This window comes from Apis florea, unplaced genomic scaffold (assembly GCF_048593485.1).
Source record: "Apis florea isolate Af1SG1 unplaced genomic scaffold, ASM4859348v1 contig_3184_pilon, whole genome shotgun sequence".
In the NCBI taxonomy this organism is placed as follows: Eukaryota; Metazoa; Arthropoda; class Insecta; order Hymenoptera; family Apidae; genus Apis; species Apis florea.
In genome coordinates this window covers 365,810-381,744 of record NW_028256717.1, presented here as the reverse complement: position 1 = coordinate 381,744, position 15,935 = coordinate 365,810, and the positions used below count along the sequence as shown (strand labels likewise).

Here is a 15,935-nt window from a genome sequence, read left to right as displayed (position 1 = left end):
GCATAGAGAAAGACACTTATTTATCACAACAACCTATTCATTTAGTCTCTAGCATTTACTTTTATTGTAAAAAATATCTAATTGCTGATAGCACCAATCATTATTTTGTATTATTATTGCATTATTGTATTTTATTCTGCACGTAACTGTGATCAAACATATCGAGAAAGAGAAATAGTGGGAGACACTTATGTAGTGAATTTATTTTAAATATATTTGTCCACTTGTGCTTTTTTAAACGTTTATATTAATATGTGTTTTAATAATTTTATTTATAAAAAAATCGTTGTATTTTATATTTAAATGTACAAAAGTATCACCCGTTTTCGGTTTTGAAATACGGTCTGATTACTTAGCTTTCACTTTTTTGAAAATTTTACTATTATTATATTTTTTATTAATTATCAATAAAATTGGTAATAAAATAATGATAATATATTATTCTTTGCATATTGAATGATATATAATAATAATGAAGCAATTATTTTATTTAAAAGTGATAAAAATGCAACAATGATGACTATCATTTAAATAATAATTAAATATAAGACAGTATTAAAATCTATTGAATAATATTGTTGATTTGAAAATATCGAATCATGCAATATTATTCATACTTTTCTCATTTTATGATACTAATGTTATAAGACTTAATTTAAATTTTTAAGAAGACTTAAATTTATCTTAAGATTTAAATTTATATACAATATTTTTTAAATTGAATTATTGATAAGCACAATAAGAGTCTCCCACAATTTTGTTTTAAACTTTTTTTTAATTTTTATCACATCTGATGGGAATAAAGGCCTTAATAGTGCCTTGGAGTTGATATCAATGAAAAAAATAACACAAATTTTATGCCCATCATATTTTGGAATAAAAAATAATATTGCATGCAATTTTAAGAAAAACAATTATTAATTTTGGAAATGGTCTAAAAATGATCATATGTAAATTTTATGAATATATGCATAGATTATTATAGAACAAATGACTTTTATAATTGAAAAAAAAAAAAAAAATAGAAGGGTCACCATTTAGAATAAAAAAGGCAAATATTGCCAAAGAAGTTTTAAATTATTCAAATCTTTAAATATTTATCACATCTTAAAAACATTTTTTAATTCATTATCTTTTGCTATTAATAACAAGAAAGCATATATATGTATATGTATATTGAAAATAATAATAAAATAATAAAAAATAATAAAATAATACGTATAAATATTTTATAAATAAATGATCTATAAATCGATAATGCAATAAATAGTATCTTAAAAAATTTTCAAATATAAACATATTTTACACATGTATAATCCAAATGGATTAAATCTACATTTAATGTGTATCAGAAGAATTATTCACTTTAGAATTATGCACTTTTAACTACATATCGCGATGTGCAATTAAATTTTCATTATTTTTTCATGTAATTCATTAATAAAAAATAAAATGCTTTTAAAGACTAATTATAAAAAATTAGCAGGAGACAATATTAATATATAAGGTACAAAATTTTAAAATGATTTAATACATATCACATAAAGTAATTGTCACTGCGACATAAGATTTCAAATGTGAACATAATTTTAATTAAATTCAATAATCATTAATGGTATCATGCATTACGGGTATAAATGCTCTCTTGAATTGTATAAATGTTAAAGTTCTTAATAAAAATATATGGTGACCGAATTTCAAATTCCATGTTAAGTACATTGTATACTGTGCTCGGCAATAATAGAATTTTATTCTATCAAATAGCAGGATATTTTGCTAATATTTATCGATGTTTATAAAAGAATAAATTTCCAAAGATTGAAGATAGAAATTTTGCTTTCTTCAAAAAATAAAAAAGGAAAATCTTGATAATGAGAAATCCTTTATTTATAAATGTGTACTCGGATCTAAAAAAATTCTGTACTAACAAGTTATGCGCGAAATTTTTAAGAAAATACAAATATGTTACACTACAATTATTGTATTAATTATTATTGCTATTATAATCATTGTTATCATTATTGCGCAAAATCTTCGAAACAATTATTGTATATATATATCTTTTCTTTTTGTATTTTGGATGAAATGTATATTTTAATAAAATATCCAAAGTATGAACTTTTTTAATTTTGTCTTTATATTGTATATAACTAAAAACATATGTTTCTTTTTTTTTCTTAATATGAACTTACATGTTTTCTTTTATTAAAAATTTGGAAAATTACTTTCAATTATGAAAAGAATTTAAAAATTTGGGAAATATTTAATAATTAAATAATGCTTATAAAATAGATAAAATTATTTTTTATTATATTTTATTTTATAATATAGAAAGTTTATTTCCTAGGTAATAATTTCTTTCAATTAGATATCTAAACTATTGAATAAAACTTTAATATAATTTATTAGTATATAAAAAAATTGATATTATATAAAATAAAAATAATAAAAATATAAATATTTGAAATAATAAATTAAAAATATTATTATTTATTAAGTTATTTAAATCAATTTATATTTTTTAATATCTTTTTATAATCGAAAATTATTAAATGATCTAGTGACTTTATCTAGTGACATAATTTATTAAAAAATTGGTAATGATATAATACCATGATATAGAGCGTACTTCAATTTATTTGAATTCGTAATAAATTTTGTTGGTGGTTTATGTGATGTTTGATATGTAGTACAAGAAAATTATTTTATATTTAAAATAAGTTTTTGAAAATTTGTTTTATACAATGGCTATGTTCGAAGTATTAAGAAAAGAATATAGTGTAAGAATTATAATATATGTATAATTAATAATAATTTGGAGGTTATATGGTTTATGTGTTTAAATGATATTTTCATTTGCTTTTCTAGGATTATTTACAACAATGTTTTAAAGTATCAGATATACAAACATTTCAAAAGAAATGTACAGAACGATGTACAAATGATAGTGATAGAAAAGCTGCAATTGATCAAGCATTAAGAGATACACTTCTTGTAATATTATCTGAAAATGCATTGAGCAATGTGCAATTACTTGAGACATATATTACATTCTGTATTGAATTATGTAGAAAAGATTTAGCAACTGCAAGTATGCCAGTGATGCTACTTGGAGATATATTTGATTCAATGACACTTGATAGATGTGAACAACTTTTTACTTTTGTTGAAAACAATGTAGTTGTGTGGAAAGAAGATTTGTTTTTTAGTGCTTGTAAAAATAATTTATTAAGAATGTGCAATGATTTACTTAGAAGATTATCTAGATCACAACAAACTGTATTTTGTGGAAGAATTCTTTTATTTTTAGCTAAATTTTTTCCTTTTTCTGAAAGATCTGGTCTTAATATCGTTAGTGAATTTAACTTAGAAAATCACACAGAATTTGGTTCTGAAAAATCAGAAGGAGATGATTTAGAACAAATAAATAAAGATGATGATAAATCAGAAATTAAGGTCCCAATTGATTATAATTTATATAGAAAATTTTGGGCACTTCAAGATTTTTTTAGAAATCCTAATCAATGTTATCAGAAAATGCATTGGAAAGTATTTTCAGCAGTAAGTTTAAATTTTTATATTAATATAATTATATTTTTTTATCAATATTTAAATATCTTTTATATATAATTTTTCAGCATGCTTCAAGTGTGTTATCTGCATTTTCATCTTTTAAATTAGAAGAACAACGTAATTATCCTTCAACATGTATTAAAGTTGATTCTTCCATAGAAGGATCCCATAAAGAAACTCCTTATTTTGCAAAATATTTAACAAATCAAAAATTATTGGAACTACAATTATCTGATTCAAATTTCAGGCGATATGTATTATTGCAATTTCTCATTCTTTTCCAATATCTTAATAGCACTGTTAAATTTAAAGCGTAAGTATCTATAATTTATATATATTTTTATATATACTATATTTTATTACAATTGAATTCACAATTCCTCTCGATAGAATTGCACATTTTTTAATAAATCATTAGTAAAATGATTTTGAAAGCTATAAAACGATGTTTGTTTTCCAAAGCTTCCTTGCCAGTGGCTATGAGACAAGGTCTGCTTTCCTTAAATAGTGTTTCAAATTATCAATATCTCAGAGTCTCAATAACTTTTGTATTTTTTAAGTGAAACTCACGAACTGAAGCCTGACCAAGTAGATTGGGTAAAAGCAACCACAGAGCAAGTGTATGCCTTATTGACAGAAACACCTCCTGATGGCCCTACATTTGCAGAAACTGTTAAAAATATATTAAAACGCGAAGAGCATTGGAATGCTTGGAAAAATGAAGGATGTCCAGCATTTAAAAAGCCAACTCCAGATTCTAGCACTGATATAGAAGATTTAAGGAAACCAAAGAGACCAAAACGCAGAATTGGAGATGTTATTAGAGATGCTCAAACAGTTGGAAAATATCATATGGGAAAGTAAGCATTTAAAAAATTTATTATATTTTATTTTCATATTATATATGCAATTCAATTTTATTATTTGTAGTCCAGAACTTACAAAATTATGGAATCTGTGTCCCAATAATCTTGAAGCATGTAAATCCAAAGAAAGAGATTTTCTTCCATCTTTAGAAACATACTTTGAAGAAGCTATTATGCAATTAGATCCTAATGCAATGGTAGAAGATGAATACAAGTAAATATTCTTATTATATTTGTATTTTATTAAATTTAATTAAAAAATTACATTATGTTGATTCATTTACTATAGGAAAGTAAATGATGGAAATTTCGGTTGGAGAGCATTAAGATTATTGGCTAGGCGTAGTCCCCATTTTTTTGTTCATGGGAATTATCCTATTAATAAACTTCCTGAATATTTAGAAACAATGATAAAAAAAATTGCTAAAGATCGTCCAGTAAGTATAATACTATTGTTTTATTATTTATATATTATGTTATTATATATTAATGTTTAAATTTTGAAAATGAATTATTTTAACTTTGAAAGCAGACACAGTCAGATATAAAATTAGAAACGGAGGAGACTCCACCACCAGAAGCAAATGATCAGGAATTTAATGAAGATGTTCTTAAACAAGATAGTGAACAAGTTGAAACTGAAAGTACTGATACAAAAGGACGAAAACTAACAAAAGTGACACCTGAAATGGTAGCAAGATTGTCAGAGATTTTGAAAAACGATTGGAAAAAATTAGCAACCAAATTTGGTTATACAAGTGAAGAAGTAAATAAATATCAAAATATATAATATATAAAATATATATTATGAATATATATATAAGAAAAAAAGTTATAAGCTATAATTATATATATTTTTTTTTAGATTTCATTTTTTCAAGGTAAACCAACGCCATATGAGCAGTGTAAAAATATGCTGGAAATTTGGGCGGAAGAAGACGTTGATGCGTCGATGGAAAATTTAGCATATATCTTAGAAGGTTTAAAATTTACAGAAGCATTAGCTATTTTAAAATCTTAATTATCTTTTAAAAATATAATATTTATAAAAAAAATTGTACAGTACTGTATGAATGAAATTTTTACAATTTTTTCTAATATTTTTTTATAAATCCTAATATTAATTCTTAATATCACGAAATTAGTAGTGTTCAGTTGTATGTGGGAAATACAACGAAAATGAATTCTACATTATAAAAAAAAAATTTATATAAAATAATAAAATGTATATTTGATGTATATTATTGTAATAATTTATGTATCTTCAAAGAAATTATTTGAAATGATATATTATCTCTAACTTCAATATAAATATAAATATGTCGAAAATATCATATTGTGCACATATATAAACTTTTTTTTTTATTTTAGTATATGGAATCCATATCTGCTGCATTTTTCATATACAATGAATATTCTATATATTTTAATTTTTTTTTAATTAGTATTAAACAAAAATTATTAATAAAAAATGCGTAAAAATTATACTTACTTTTATATCATTATGTTGTAATTATTTTAGCAATTATGAATAATTTCTTAGGATTTGAACAGTATATATTTAGTTGTTTGATAGAATAATGAAATTGTAAAAATTAAGATTTACATAATGAAATAATTATATGTTTTAATATATTAAAAAAATTAAATATTGCATATATATATCTGTTCTTCCTTTGAAATAAATTCGTATATATTTTAATAAGAAATAATTTTACTGATCTGAACGTAGCACAATTATATAATAGCATCAATTCATTTTCAAATTCATCGAAAATCGAATGTAATATCGAAGTCAAAATTCAAATCGAAGTCACATTGATAAATCGAATTCGATTCAAGACTCCATTAAATGCACTTTCTGTTTTTTATTTAGAAAGACAATAATAAAGTGTACAAATAATACAAAATTTCGAACTAAAACGGTCGTCGGTGCAAACTATATCGAAAGATAGTTGGTTTTACATCGGTACGTCAAGATCTACATTACGGCATCGAGAAAATTTTCTTTATTTTCCAATATGAAATTGATTCGCCAACAAGCATGCTGACAACCTAAAGGTATAGACCGACGTTCTCTCTATCTAATCGTAATAAATTAGTTTAACATTAGTAATATATCATATCTTCGAATTATAGACACTGACTTAGACTCGATTTATGCTCGATGTAAAAGCAGAGGCTAACGACGATTAAGACAGCGATAGCTTGTGAGTGGTAACGTGCTTCTTTTTGAACAAGAACTATATGTAAGTTATAAAATATTGCTACATATATGTCGAGTAATTTTCGAAGCATAATTCATAATTATTCACAATTCAATTTCTAAATAATTCTTTCATCGCATGTACATATGTTACGTCTATGGATCTGCAGCTTCATACATTCATGCAATTATGTATATAATACTATCGCATCAAACGTGTCCGCCACAAATTATACACAGAGCATAAATCCGGATTCCAATTGCAAAAAACTCAATAATCTTTTACGGAATCCTTTTTTTTTTTATCAACTCGTTTCTTACATCTAACATACACACTCATATGTATTGGCTAAAGTGTAAATGCAATTCGATTGCGGATATAAAATCCGACATTTTTATTAGGTCGTAAGATAATCATTAGTTTATCTTCTTTCTTTTTGCCGCATTTTTTTTTTTTTAATACCTTAACGGTAAATTGTGACTCGGGTGAAGAACATCTTGATCACGCTTCGAAGAATCTCCTCTCTGTAGCAATGATATAAGTACTGGACGTTTATTGTGATGTAGGGAACTTTTAATAGTGTCGAGTTTTTATTTGACGCTTGACTCTTAACGATGATGGATTAAGAGTATAGGATTAAGAGTATGAAGTAATTGATATGAAACACTGATTAATGATGTCTAAACGATCAGTCTTATTTCTTAAAGAGAGAACGAAAATTCGTTTAAAGCGTTGACTAATGACTCGATAAAGATATAATCTTGTGAATTACAAGTAAATTTTATGATTAGAAATGAGATGGTATGTTACATTGCATTTAGTTGATAAATTATGTTTGAATGTTTGTTTTATGTTTCTTTCTTTTTTTTTTTTCACTGTTTTTCGCTAGTTAATCAAACAGGAACAATATATGATTTACTCATCTCGATTTCTATTTATACAATGATGCTGTTATCAAATATTTTAGCAGAGTTGAAAGATAGAGAAAGAAGAAAGAAGAAAAAGAAAAAGAAGAGGAAGAAGAAGTAGAAGAAGAAGAAGAGAAAGAAAGGAATAAAAAGATTAGGAAGGAAATGGTATAAGGGTTAGTCTTCCATCAGAGAATCCAAGTATTCCTTGTAATCGTTTTCCGACATTTCGTCCTCGTCCTCCGTAACTTCGACATTTCTCCTCCTCCTTGTGGTCTCGCTGGTTACTTCTATACAGAGTAGCGCGAACTTGTTGTCGCAGGAATAACGAACTTGTTCCAAGAGGCGTCCTCCTGTTAACGGTGATCCTAATCCGTAACGATCCGAACTACTTGAATGCCAAGCGTCGCAATACGTGTCCATCGCTCGGTCTCCTAATTTGTGTGATCCGTGCCATGCCACTTTTTCTGGCCTGAAATAATAGAAAATGATAATTATAATAAATTTGATAGAGTTATAACGTTATAATAAAATTTTAATCGAATCGTTTAGATAAAAACGTTTGTTTTAACAATATAATGTCTTCTTTCTTTTTTGAAGTGATTTTCTATTAATCTTTATTTTTATCCGTTCTTTAACTTCTTGAAAGACCAAAATTATTATAAATTATTAACATCTTTTAATTGAAAAAGAGTTGTTTTATTTTAAAAAATCATAATTAGTTAGATGTAAATCTTCTAGAAAAATTTAGAACTTTTCTTCTATTAATGTTATTTCTATCTTATTTACCATGCAAAATCAGTGAGAATATTTTTCCCATTGAAACTGTAGATTCTTGGATTTTGTGAGAAATAGGCCCCGTTTCCGTTGAACATTTCCTTCCACGAGTTGAAGAGAACATCTCCCTAAGAAATCAAGAACAAGTGTTTTGTAATGCATGTGATACGTTCATAGAAAATTGCTTGAAAGAATCTTTCACAAATAGATTTTATATCAAAATTGATATATTTTAAATGATAAATTACCTTTATGTTAACGATGGGCAAATCTCGATCTCCGAGCCTCACAATGCTGTCAACATTTTGAACTCTAGAGCTGAGGAATGCGCGGAATGTACCCCTCAAACCAGCTCGTTTCGCTTGTCGATAACAAGCGTAGTCAGCTCCTCGTACACCGTGCATGTCCCCGGTAAAGGGTTCGTTCAAAGCAGCCATTCGTAACTGAAAATTATAATATCAATATAATATTTTTGTATTTATTGCTAGCGTTAGGAAACGAAAAGAATGTAAAAATTCTCCACCTCAAAAACGAAATGAAATGAAGCATTTTTAATAACAAAAATTAAAAGGAAAAATATGAGAAAATGGTAGGAAAATTAATCGTGCTGATGTCTTACCATTCGTGGATACCACTTCATAGTAGGAAAATTATTTAATCAAAATTAGATAGTATATTAGTTTAATTTTTATCGATAAAATTTTACAATAGCATTAAGATATAGAATACTCACCCCTGTTCCATCTGCTTTTACGGGTATTTGGTTGATCAGGTTAGAAGCCTCAAAAGGTGGATTCACCGGGGGTGGTGATGTAGTCGGTGGTGCTGGTGTAGTTATTGGTAAAAGTGAGCCCAACTATGCAACATAGTATAAATATTTTGAATTGGAAGGATATATTACTAAATAAGTGAACACTAAGATTAAGGAATTTAGATTATCAGAATAATTTCAATAATAATAGAAAGAAATTTAAAATTTAATAATATGTATTTTAAATTAATTATCGAATATTTTATAATCTATTTAAATTAGAAATATCAGACATAGATATTAATTCAGTATCATAATTTAAATATGAAAATTTGAATTTAAGGATATTTAAATTTAAAATGAAAAAGAGTAATAAAATGAAAAAGTGTAAAGAAACATTCTTTTGTAACTTGTTTAGAATTTACATTTACAAATTTTTCGGATAGTATATAGAAATTTTAGTATATAGTATATAGAAATGATGCAAAAAATAGAAAAATTTTATACTAACTGCAATATATTGCCAGCCATTGTTCACTCTAACGAGTAGCGCTTGTTCGTCTATAATGTAAGCTAATGTTCCAACTGGGCTCACGGCAGACATCTAAAAATATAACAAGATTAAAGCATTTATACATTATTCGAAATTATGCAAAATAAATTTTTAAACGATAGGGTTGATTTACTTTCGTCATAGCTTCGGTATTTTGAAAAGTTACTGCTCCTGGTACAATCTTCGTTGTGCTTTCGAGAGGACCTCTGGTTGCGGTTGTTCCAGCACCTTATAAAAATTTTATAGACAATTAGAAAGCAGTTTTAGAGGTGCGTTAAACTTTATTATATAATTTTTCGAATTCAGAGTAGATAAAGAAAAATAATGTATTTTTTAGGATTTTTTTTAATGATATTTAAAATGTAGCATATATTACCTAAATGTTCTTTTAATTCCTTCAATTGTTTTAATTCCCGCAGTGCTTTCAATTCGTCTAGACTAGTTCTTGGTCCTTGCAGCGTAGGATATGGAATGTGTTTTTTTTTAACACTTTGAACTAACAAGATATTATATTTTTAAAATTTATATTAAACTTTGAAATTATAAATTTATGTTTTTCTATATATTTTTAACAATATCTTTGATTAAATCATAATCATTGAATTATTAATACAATAGATAATCAAAAAATATGTTATTGTAAATAAATTTTTGCTTTGTATTCGTATAACGATGATAAAATATTTTTATTAGAACTCTGACATTATTTTATCACGTCTAATAATATTTTCTTACCTTGTCTAACTCCGTAATAATCTCTTTCACCAAAGATATGACTTCTGCCGATTCCTGGCTCTCCTTTCTGTCCGATTAAAGATAATCCGGGTGGACCTGGTGGTCCTGGAGGTCCTGGAGGTCCCGGGACTGGAATATAATTTCCTTGAGATGGTGGTCCAGGCGGCCCTGGAGGTCCTGGCGGCCCTCTTTGACCTTCCCTTCCTGGTTGTCCTGGAATTCCAGGGAAACCATCGTCTCCTTTATCACCCTTTACCTGGAAATTATTTTTAAAATGTGAGAAATTTTAAAATATTACTCTTAGATGACTATCGAGAGCAAAGAAAAATAACATAAAAAAATATTTCCAATAAATTTAAGCGAAGAAATAACATTAATAATTTTTTCGATACGTGATACGTTTGAAATATAAATTAATTTCCGCGAAGAAACATCATGAACATATCACGCTCTTCAAAAAAAAAAAAAAGAGAAAAAGACACTTGAACTAGTTTCACCAAATGCAAATCGGCATAAATCTCGGTACGTGTTTTCGTCGATGCGAAGCCATTCGAGAGCGCAATAAAAGCGTCGAGTTTGCCTTACGTTGGCTCAGCTTTTAAACCAAAGTGTTGTGAATTAAGCCCTGCCACGAGCATTCGGTCGTGCTCGTCGGTTGTCACTTGTCGGCGACGAAATTTCGACGAATTTCTGTTTGGGACGCCGAATAAATCAAGTTCGCGGCTTCGCTAGCCGACGAAGATGAAAAAGAGTAGGATTGAAGAGGAAAAAGAAAAAGGAAAAAAAAAAGAAATGAATAAAAATAGAAGGAACGAGCGTCAAGCGCACACTTGCATTAATTTCCGTCACTCTGCGCTTTCTATGGTTTGTTCAATGAGACTTGTGGGTGTACACGGTGATCTACGAGCACTGTTACAAGTTTCGTGAGTTTCACAAAGTGGTCGTTCCGGCTAAAAAATGTTTGAGTTCGCTCGTTTGTAGCTGGAACTCGTACGAGCGTTTCGCGTTGTAACGGTGATTAAACAAGCTTGGCAAAGATCGAGTCGAATCGGGTTAAAAAAAAAAGAGGGAAAAAAACATTTTTAATTTCATAAACTATTACATGCATAGAAGAAAAGAATGACTTGGAAATTTCGAAAAATTTTATAACAGAATCCTGTAGATTTCAATCCACCCACTACGAGATAGGATAAAATATGCATCCATTATTTTTATTCGTTTCGCGTTGGAAATTCTCGAACAATTCTCCTTTTTCCCCCGCTAATCTTCTCTCTATTATTTTCCCTATTAATTTTCATAGAATATTTTTTACTCTTAGAAGATCATATCGCATCGTTGAATCTATCGAATTATTCTTTCCAATTTCTTTTCCATCCACCAGGTGTTTCTCTTCCCTTATAGTTCCTAGATAATTAAACGTAAACCAAGAACTCGAGCTGGATGGATGAATATTTAAAAGTACAAAAAATTAATTTTCAATGTAAAATTTAAAAAATATTCAATATTTTAATGACAAAGTTTCATTACGTTTTTAATCGAAATGCTATTAAACTTTTCGTAGTATACGCAAAATTTCTCTCGATACGATCGACAACACGAAAATTGCTTACAGGTATTCAATTACACAATTTCGAAGCGCAATCTGTGAATGAATAATACTTACGCCAACAGAAACTCCATAAGGGCTCGGTGTGCCCGGTTCTCCTTTTTCTCCCTTGGGCCCCGCTGGTCCAACAGGTCCAGGAAGTCCGGGAGTTCCAGGACGACCCTGTTAGAAGTAGTTACCGATATATATGGAGTTTATACCCTACCTTCCTTCACTCATGAATATTCTATGTTCATTAAACCTTTAATTAATCTCGCATGCAGTTCAATCTAGCATACACTTCGCTCGATTGTTGTGATTTCTTGTTTTATGACCTGATTATCGTTACATCGTTAATCGAGATAAATAACTCTATAGCAATCGATTAATCGATCAAGTTTCATTCATCGATACGTTTCGAATCAATGCGACGAGTGTATTGCTATTAACTTTCTATTGAAGAGATACTCTATTGTTATGTGATACTCACTTTCATGGTGTTCTGTGGATGGCATTGAAAAAAGCACATTATAATTTTAGATTTTGACTTTTATACACTTTTAATGATTAGTTAATAATTGTTTCCAGTAACAGGGAGTATATGATGTATATGATAATTATTATATGATTCTTTCATTGAGAATTGGGGAAAAAATTTCCACAGAAAGCGTGCATTTTTTCTTTCTAAAATACAGAAATGAAGAAATAGTTGCAGATAATTAGAATACATACATATATTTGAAGTTTCTTTTTCAATATAACTATTGTGTCAACTTTATTATTAAAGTTAAATGGAACAGTCTAATCTATAATCTAAACATCAACTATCTTTACGAAGAATTAATGTCTTGAGATTATAAAGTTTATGGATTGATACTTGTCTATTACAGGATTAAAGTAGGTGGTCAGCAATTGATCTAATGCTTTGAAACTTAGCACCGTACAGCCTCAAAGTTATAGAATCTGTCAAAAGCCATCGGTAGAACTTTATCTTAGTTTGTTGGTTCTACTCTTAATATTTGAGTTATCGATTATTGTTTCTTGTACGATATATCAAATTAGCTAGAACAGTTAATTGAAAAATTCTTACGACAAAATACTGTAATTACTTATATATAGATTTTAGAGTTGTTCTTTTCTTTTTCAACGAAACATATAGTACAATATATTGTATATCTTTCAGAACCATTAGATACACAATCTGCGTGAAATTTTCTACTTCGTCTTGTTCATATATCATCTCTTGTCATTTTAAATATAATTCAAGAAAAATTATTTCTCCCGTATACTGTCAACAATAAAAAAAGAAAAAGAAAGAAAATACACATTTTATAATACTGCATACAAGATTAAATAACACGCAACCATTCGTGCAAAGAAGCGATAATAAAATAATTTTAACGAAACTCCATTCTACTGACGGATAGGAAATCAAACGGAAATAGAGGAATTGATCGATAAAAAAGGAGAGACAGAGAGAGAGAGAAAGTGGAGGAAGTAATAAAAAGAAGTTTTCTCGTACCACCCATCCAGGTAACCCAATTTCTCCCATCGCTCCCGGCTTTCCAGGTGGGCCGACGGGTCCCGGTGGTCCAGGGCGCCCTCTCCTCCCTCTCTTCCCCTCTGCGCCCTTTTCACCCTTGATCGTGATGTAGTCTCCGGAGCTCGCTATAGCGGTGGCTCCTGGCGGACCTCTCTCACCTTTTTCACCTTTTGCACCCGCGATTCCCTGAACACCGGCAACTCCATCCTTGCCTGGCTCGCCTTTGTTCCCTTGCGGTCCTTGAATACCATTTACACCGGGAATTCCGGCTGGTCCAGAATCACCTTTATCTCCCTTCTCGCCTTTCGTGCCCTTGTCTCCTTTATAACCACGCGCACCACTCTCTCCTTTGTCACCTTTTTCCCTTAACACTAATTAATTCGTATATAATTAATTCAGGAATATAATTGTTCGCGTTAACGTGAAGATAAAGATATCCAAGCCAAGATAAAGAGAGAATTGTGAATTCGACGATGTAACGATACTTGGAGGATATAAGGATATTGTGTTTATTATTTTTTTTTTAGTAGCGATCTTTATTTTTAGCAGATGGTCGATCATTTTGAATTTTTCGATCGGTATGAGAGTGGAATTTGTTTTTTTTAAATCTATTTTTTCGCACGGTTTTTCTGAATTATTTATTTAGGAAAATATCGCGCATGTTCGATTTGATGCATCCCCAAGTATCGTGATCAGTAAACGATTTTAACTTTATTGTAATTTGCAATATATAATTCAACAAAAAGATCATTGATACTATATCATTTCGATATTTCAAAATTATCATATTTAAAAATATGTTATTTCGATTATTTTCTTATGGAATATAATTATGATATAATTCTTACTCGATTCTCCAATATTTAATCCTCCAGGACCGCTTAATCCAGGCAATCCTGGCGGTCCAGGTGCTCCCGGAGGGCCTGGTTTCCCTTCTGGTCCTGTGTCTCCTTTATCACCCTTTTCGGCTGGCCTTCCATTCTCACCTGGCGCACCAGGGAGACCGGGCGCTCCCGGTGCACCAGGTTCACCCTTCGATCCTTGAATTCCTCGAGCACCCTCATTCCCGTGATCCCCTTTCGCGCCTTTGTGGCCTGGCTCGCCTTTGTTACCTTTGGCACCAGCGATTCCTGTCTCTCCTTTTGGTCCTGGACTTCCCGGAAGGCCTGCCTCGCCTTTCTGCCCTGGTAGTCCTGGCCTCATCGTGATGCCTTCCGTCTAAAGTTTCGAAAATCATCTTTGCTCTTGCTGATTTTGGAAACGAATGATTTTTCTTATGTTATCCTTATATTTATCATTTATATTACATTATTTGATATTAGAAGATTTACAATATAATATTGTATATATTTGGACAAGCTTTGGATCTTTTCATGTGTCAATGATAATTTTGGTTCTAGTTATCGAATTTTTTTATAACACTATCTTAAAATAGATAAATTTACGATAATATTTCTTTCATTATCAATTGTAGATTTAGACACTACGAAATAAGTTTTCAAAGATGTTCCCTTCAATATCAATACGCAATTTCCAAAATTTCAGAATTTCTTTCTTTTCAAATTTTACATTAATGGATATAATTTTTCGTTGAAATAGCGACGTTATCGCGTTAAAATATTCTCGAAATATACGACCTGTTTTAAAATACAAAGGGAGAAAGCTCTGGTAACGGAATTGTCGTACGAAATTCATCATAAAGTTACACGATAAATTTCAGCCCGCCGCAGAGCGCAAGACGAGGAATGCCTGTAGCACAATCTCGAAAGAAGCTTTCGTACCAAAGTTGCTCTAAATATGGAACTATTACTCACCCTATAAATGCCTCGGGGTTTCCAACTGGGCTGCATGCACATAATAGCCGAAATTTCTCTGTTTAATCATTGATATAAGATCGTAAACTTAAAAGCAATCGGACCGATCCGATGTGCCACTTCTTCGTTCGTATCGTACGATTTTGATAGACAATCGTCTTGTTCAATTGTCTCCAATGTTCAATCGAACTATTATCCTGTCCCCGATGCTCGTTTGCTTTGCAAACATCTGACCGATATCCTTTTATCGATAAGTTATGTCACGCACGAATTATTCGATGAGGGAAGGAATTGTGCTCAAAGCACTTTGTGGTTTCAGGAAAGGAAATTCGCTTCTTGAGTACATATAGATATTCCTTGAAAATCTTGTAACATTTATATATGCTTTGTCGAAAATTGAAAGAAATTACAAATATGCATTTAAAATTTATTGTTTTGCATTAAATTATTACAATTTTAGAGTAGAGAATCATAAAGAAATAAGTGTCTTGATACTTTTGAACAGTAATGTATATGTATGATTGTATGTAAAGTGTCTGGTTTTAGATTGTTTGTCGTATGAAAATAATCTGTCAAAGAAGAATCGAATTATTTGGTGTATACTTTTAAATAATAGTATATCT

General features: G+C 29.2%; 2 protein-coding genes across 17 annotated transcripts in view; one reads left to right on the top strand and one right to left on the bottom strand.

The window, feature by feature from the left end:
- The first annotated feature begins 2,615 nt into the window (after positions 1–2,615).
- Positions 2,616–8,130, top strand: Hpr1 (THO complex 1-like protein Hpr1). Of its 5 annotated transcripts, XR_015292641.1 has the most exons (10): positions 2,616–2,780; positions 2,869–3,561; positions 3,639–3,886; positions 4,036–4,062; positions 4,134–4,433; positions 4,504–4,653; positions 4,729–4,876; positions 4,969–5,205; positions 5,305–7,730; positions 7,877–8,130. XR_015292641.1 is itself a non-coding variant. In XM_086910424.1 (9 exons), exons 1-9 carry the CDS (start codon positions 2,745–2,747, stop codon positions 5,458–5,460), a joined length of 1,992 nt encoding a protein of 663 aa, XP_086766550.1. In that variant the 5' UTR covers positions 2,616–2,744; the 3' UTR covers positions 5,461–8,130. The 5 variants fall into 5 exon arrangements, 4 of the variants coding, with proteins under 4 accessions (XP_086766550.1, XP_012348826.2, XP_086766554.1 ...); XM_086910424.1 differs by having other exon boundaries at positions 4,972–5,205; positions 5,305–8,130; XM_012493372.3 differs by having other exon boundaries at positions 5,305–8,130.
- Positions 6,293–15,935, bottom strand: part of Mp (collagen XV/XVIII-type protein multiplexin) — a 334,556-nt gene continuing 324,913 nt past the window's right edge. For 5 of the 12 annotated variants that reach the window (XM_086910412.1, XM_086910419.1, XM_086910420.1 and 2 more), the window contains 14 exons: positions 15,313–15,342; positions 14,347–14,716; positions 13,478–13,869; positions 12,446–12,457; positions 12,034–12,138; positions 10,371–10,626; positions 10,012–10,131; positions 9,769–9,863; positions 9,594–9,686; positions 9,065–9,187; positions 8,951–8,965; positions 8,580–8,774; positions 8,344–8,459; positions 6,293–8,026 (listed from right to left, as the gene is read on the bottom strand). In XM_086910412.1, the coding sequence (XP_086766538.1) occupies positions 7,732–8,026; positions 8,344–8,459; positions 8,580–8,774; positions 8,951–8,965; positions 9,065–9,187; positions 9,594–9,686; positions 9,769–9,863; positions 10,012–10,131; positions 10,371–10,626; positions 12,034–12,138; positions 12,446–12,457; positions 13,478–13,869; positions 14,347–14,716; positions 15,313–15,342 (2,217 nt within the window). In that variant the 3' untranslated portion in view covers positions 6,293–7,731. The remainder of the gene's footprint in view (positions 8,027–8,343; positions 8,460–8,579; positions 8,775–8,950; positions 8,966–9,064; positions 9,188–9,593; positions 9,687–9,768; positions 9,864–10,011; positions 10,132–10,370; positions 10,627–12,033; positions 12,139–12,445; positions 12,458–13,477; positions 13,870–14,346; positions 14,717–15,312; positions 15,343–15,935) is intronic. The other 7 variants (XM_086910417.1, XM_086910414.1, XM_086910413.1 and 4 more) reach the window with 7 other exon arrangements.

Coding starts and splice junctions, on each gene's coding strand:
- Hpr1 (XM_012493372.3), top strand. CDS start 2,745: ATGGCTATGTTCGAAGTATTAAGAAAAGAATATAGT. Junction 2,781..2,868: donor TATTAAGAAAAGAATATAGT/GTAAGAATTATA, acceptor TTGCTTTTCTAG/GATTATTTACAACAATGTTT. Junction 5,206..5,304: donor TTGGTTATACAAGTGAAGAA/GTAAATAAATAT, acceptor ATTTTTTTTTAG/ATTTCATTTTTTCAAGGTAA.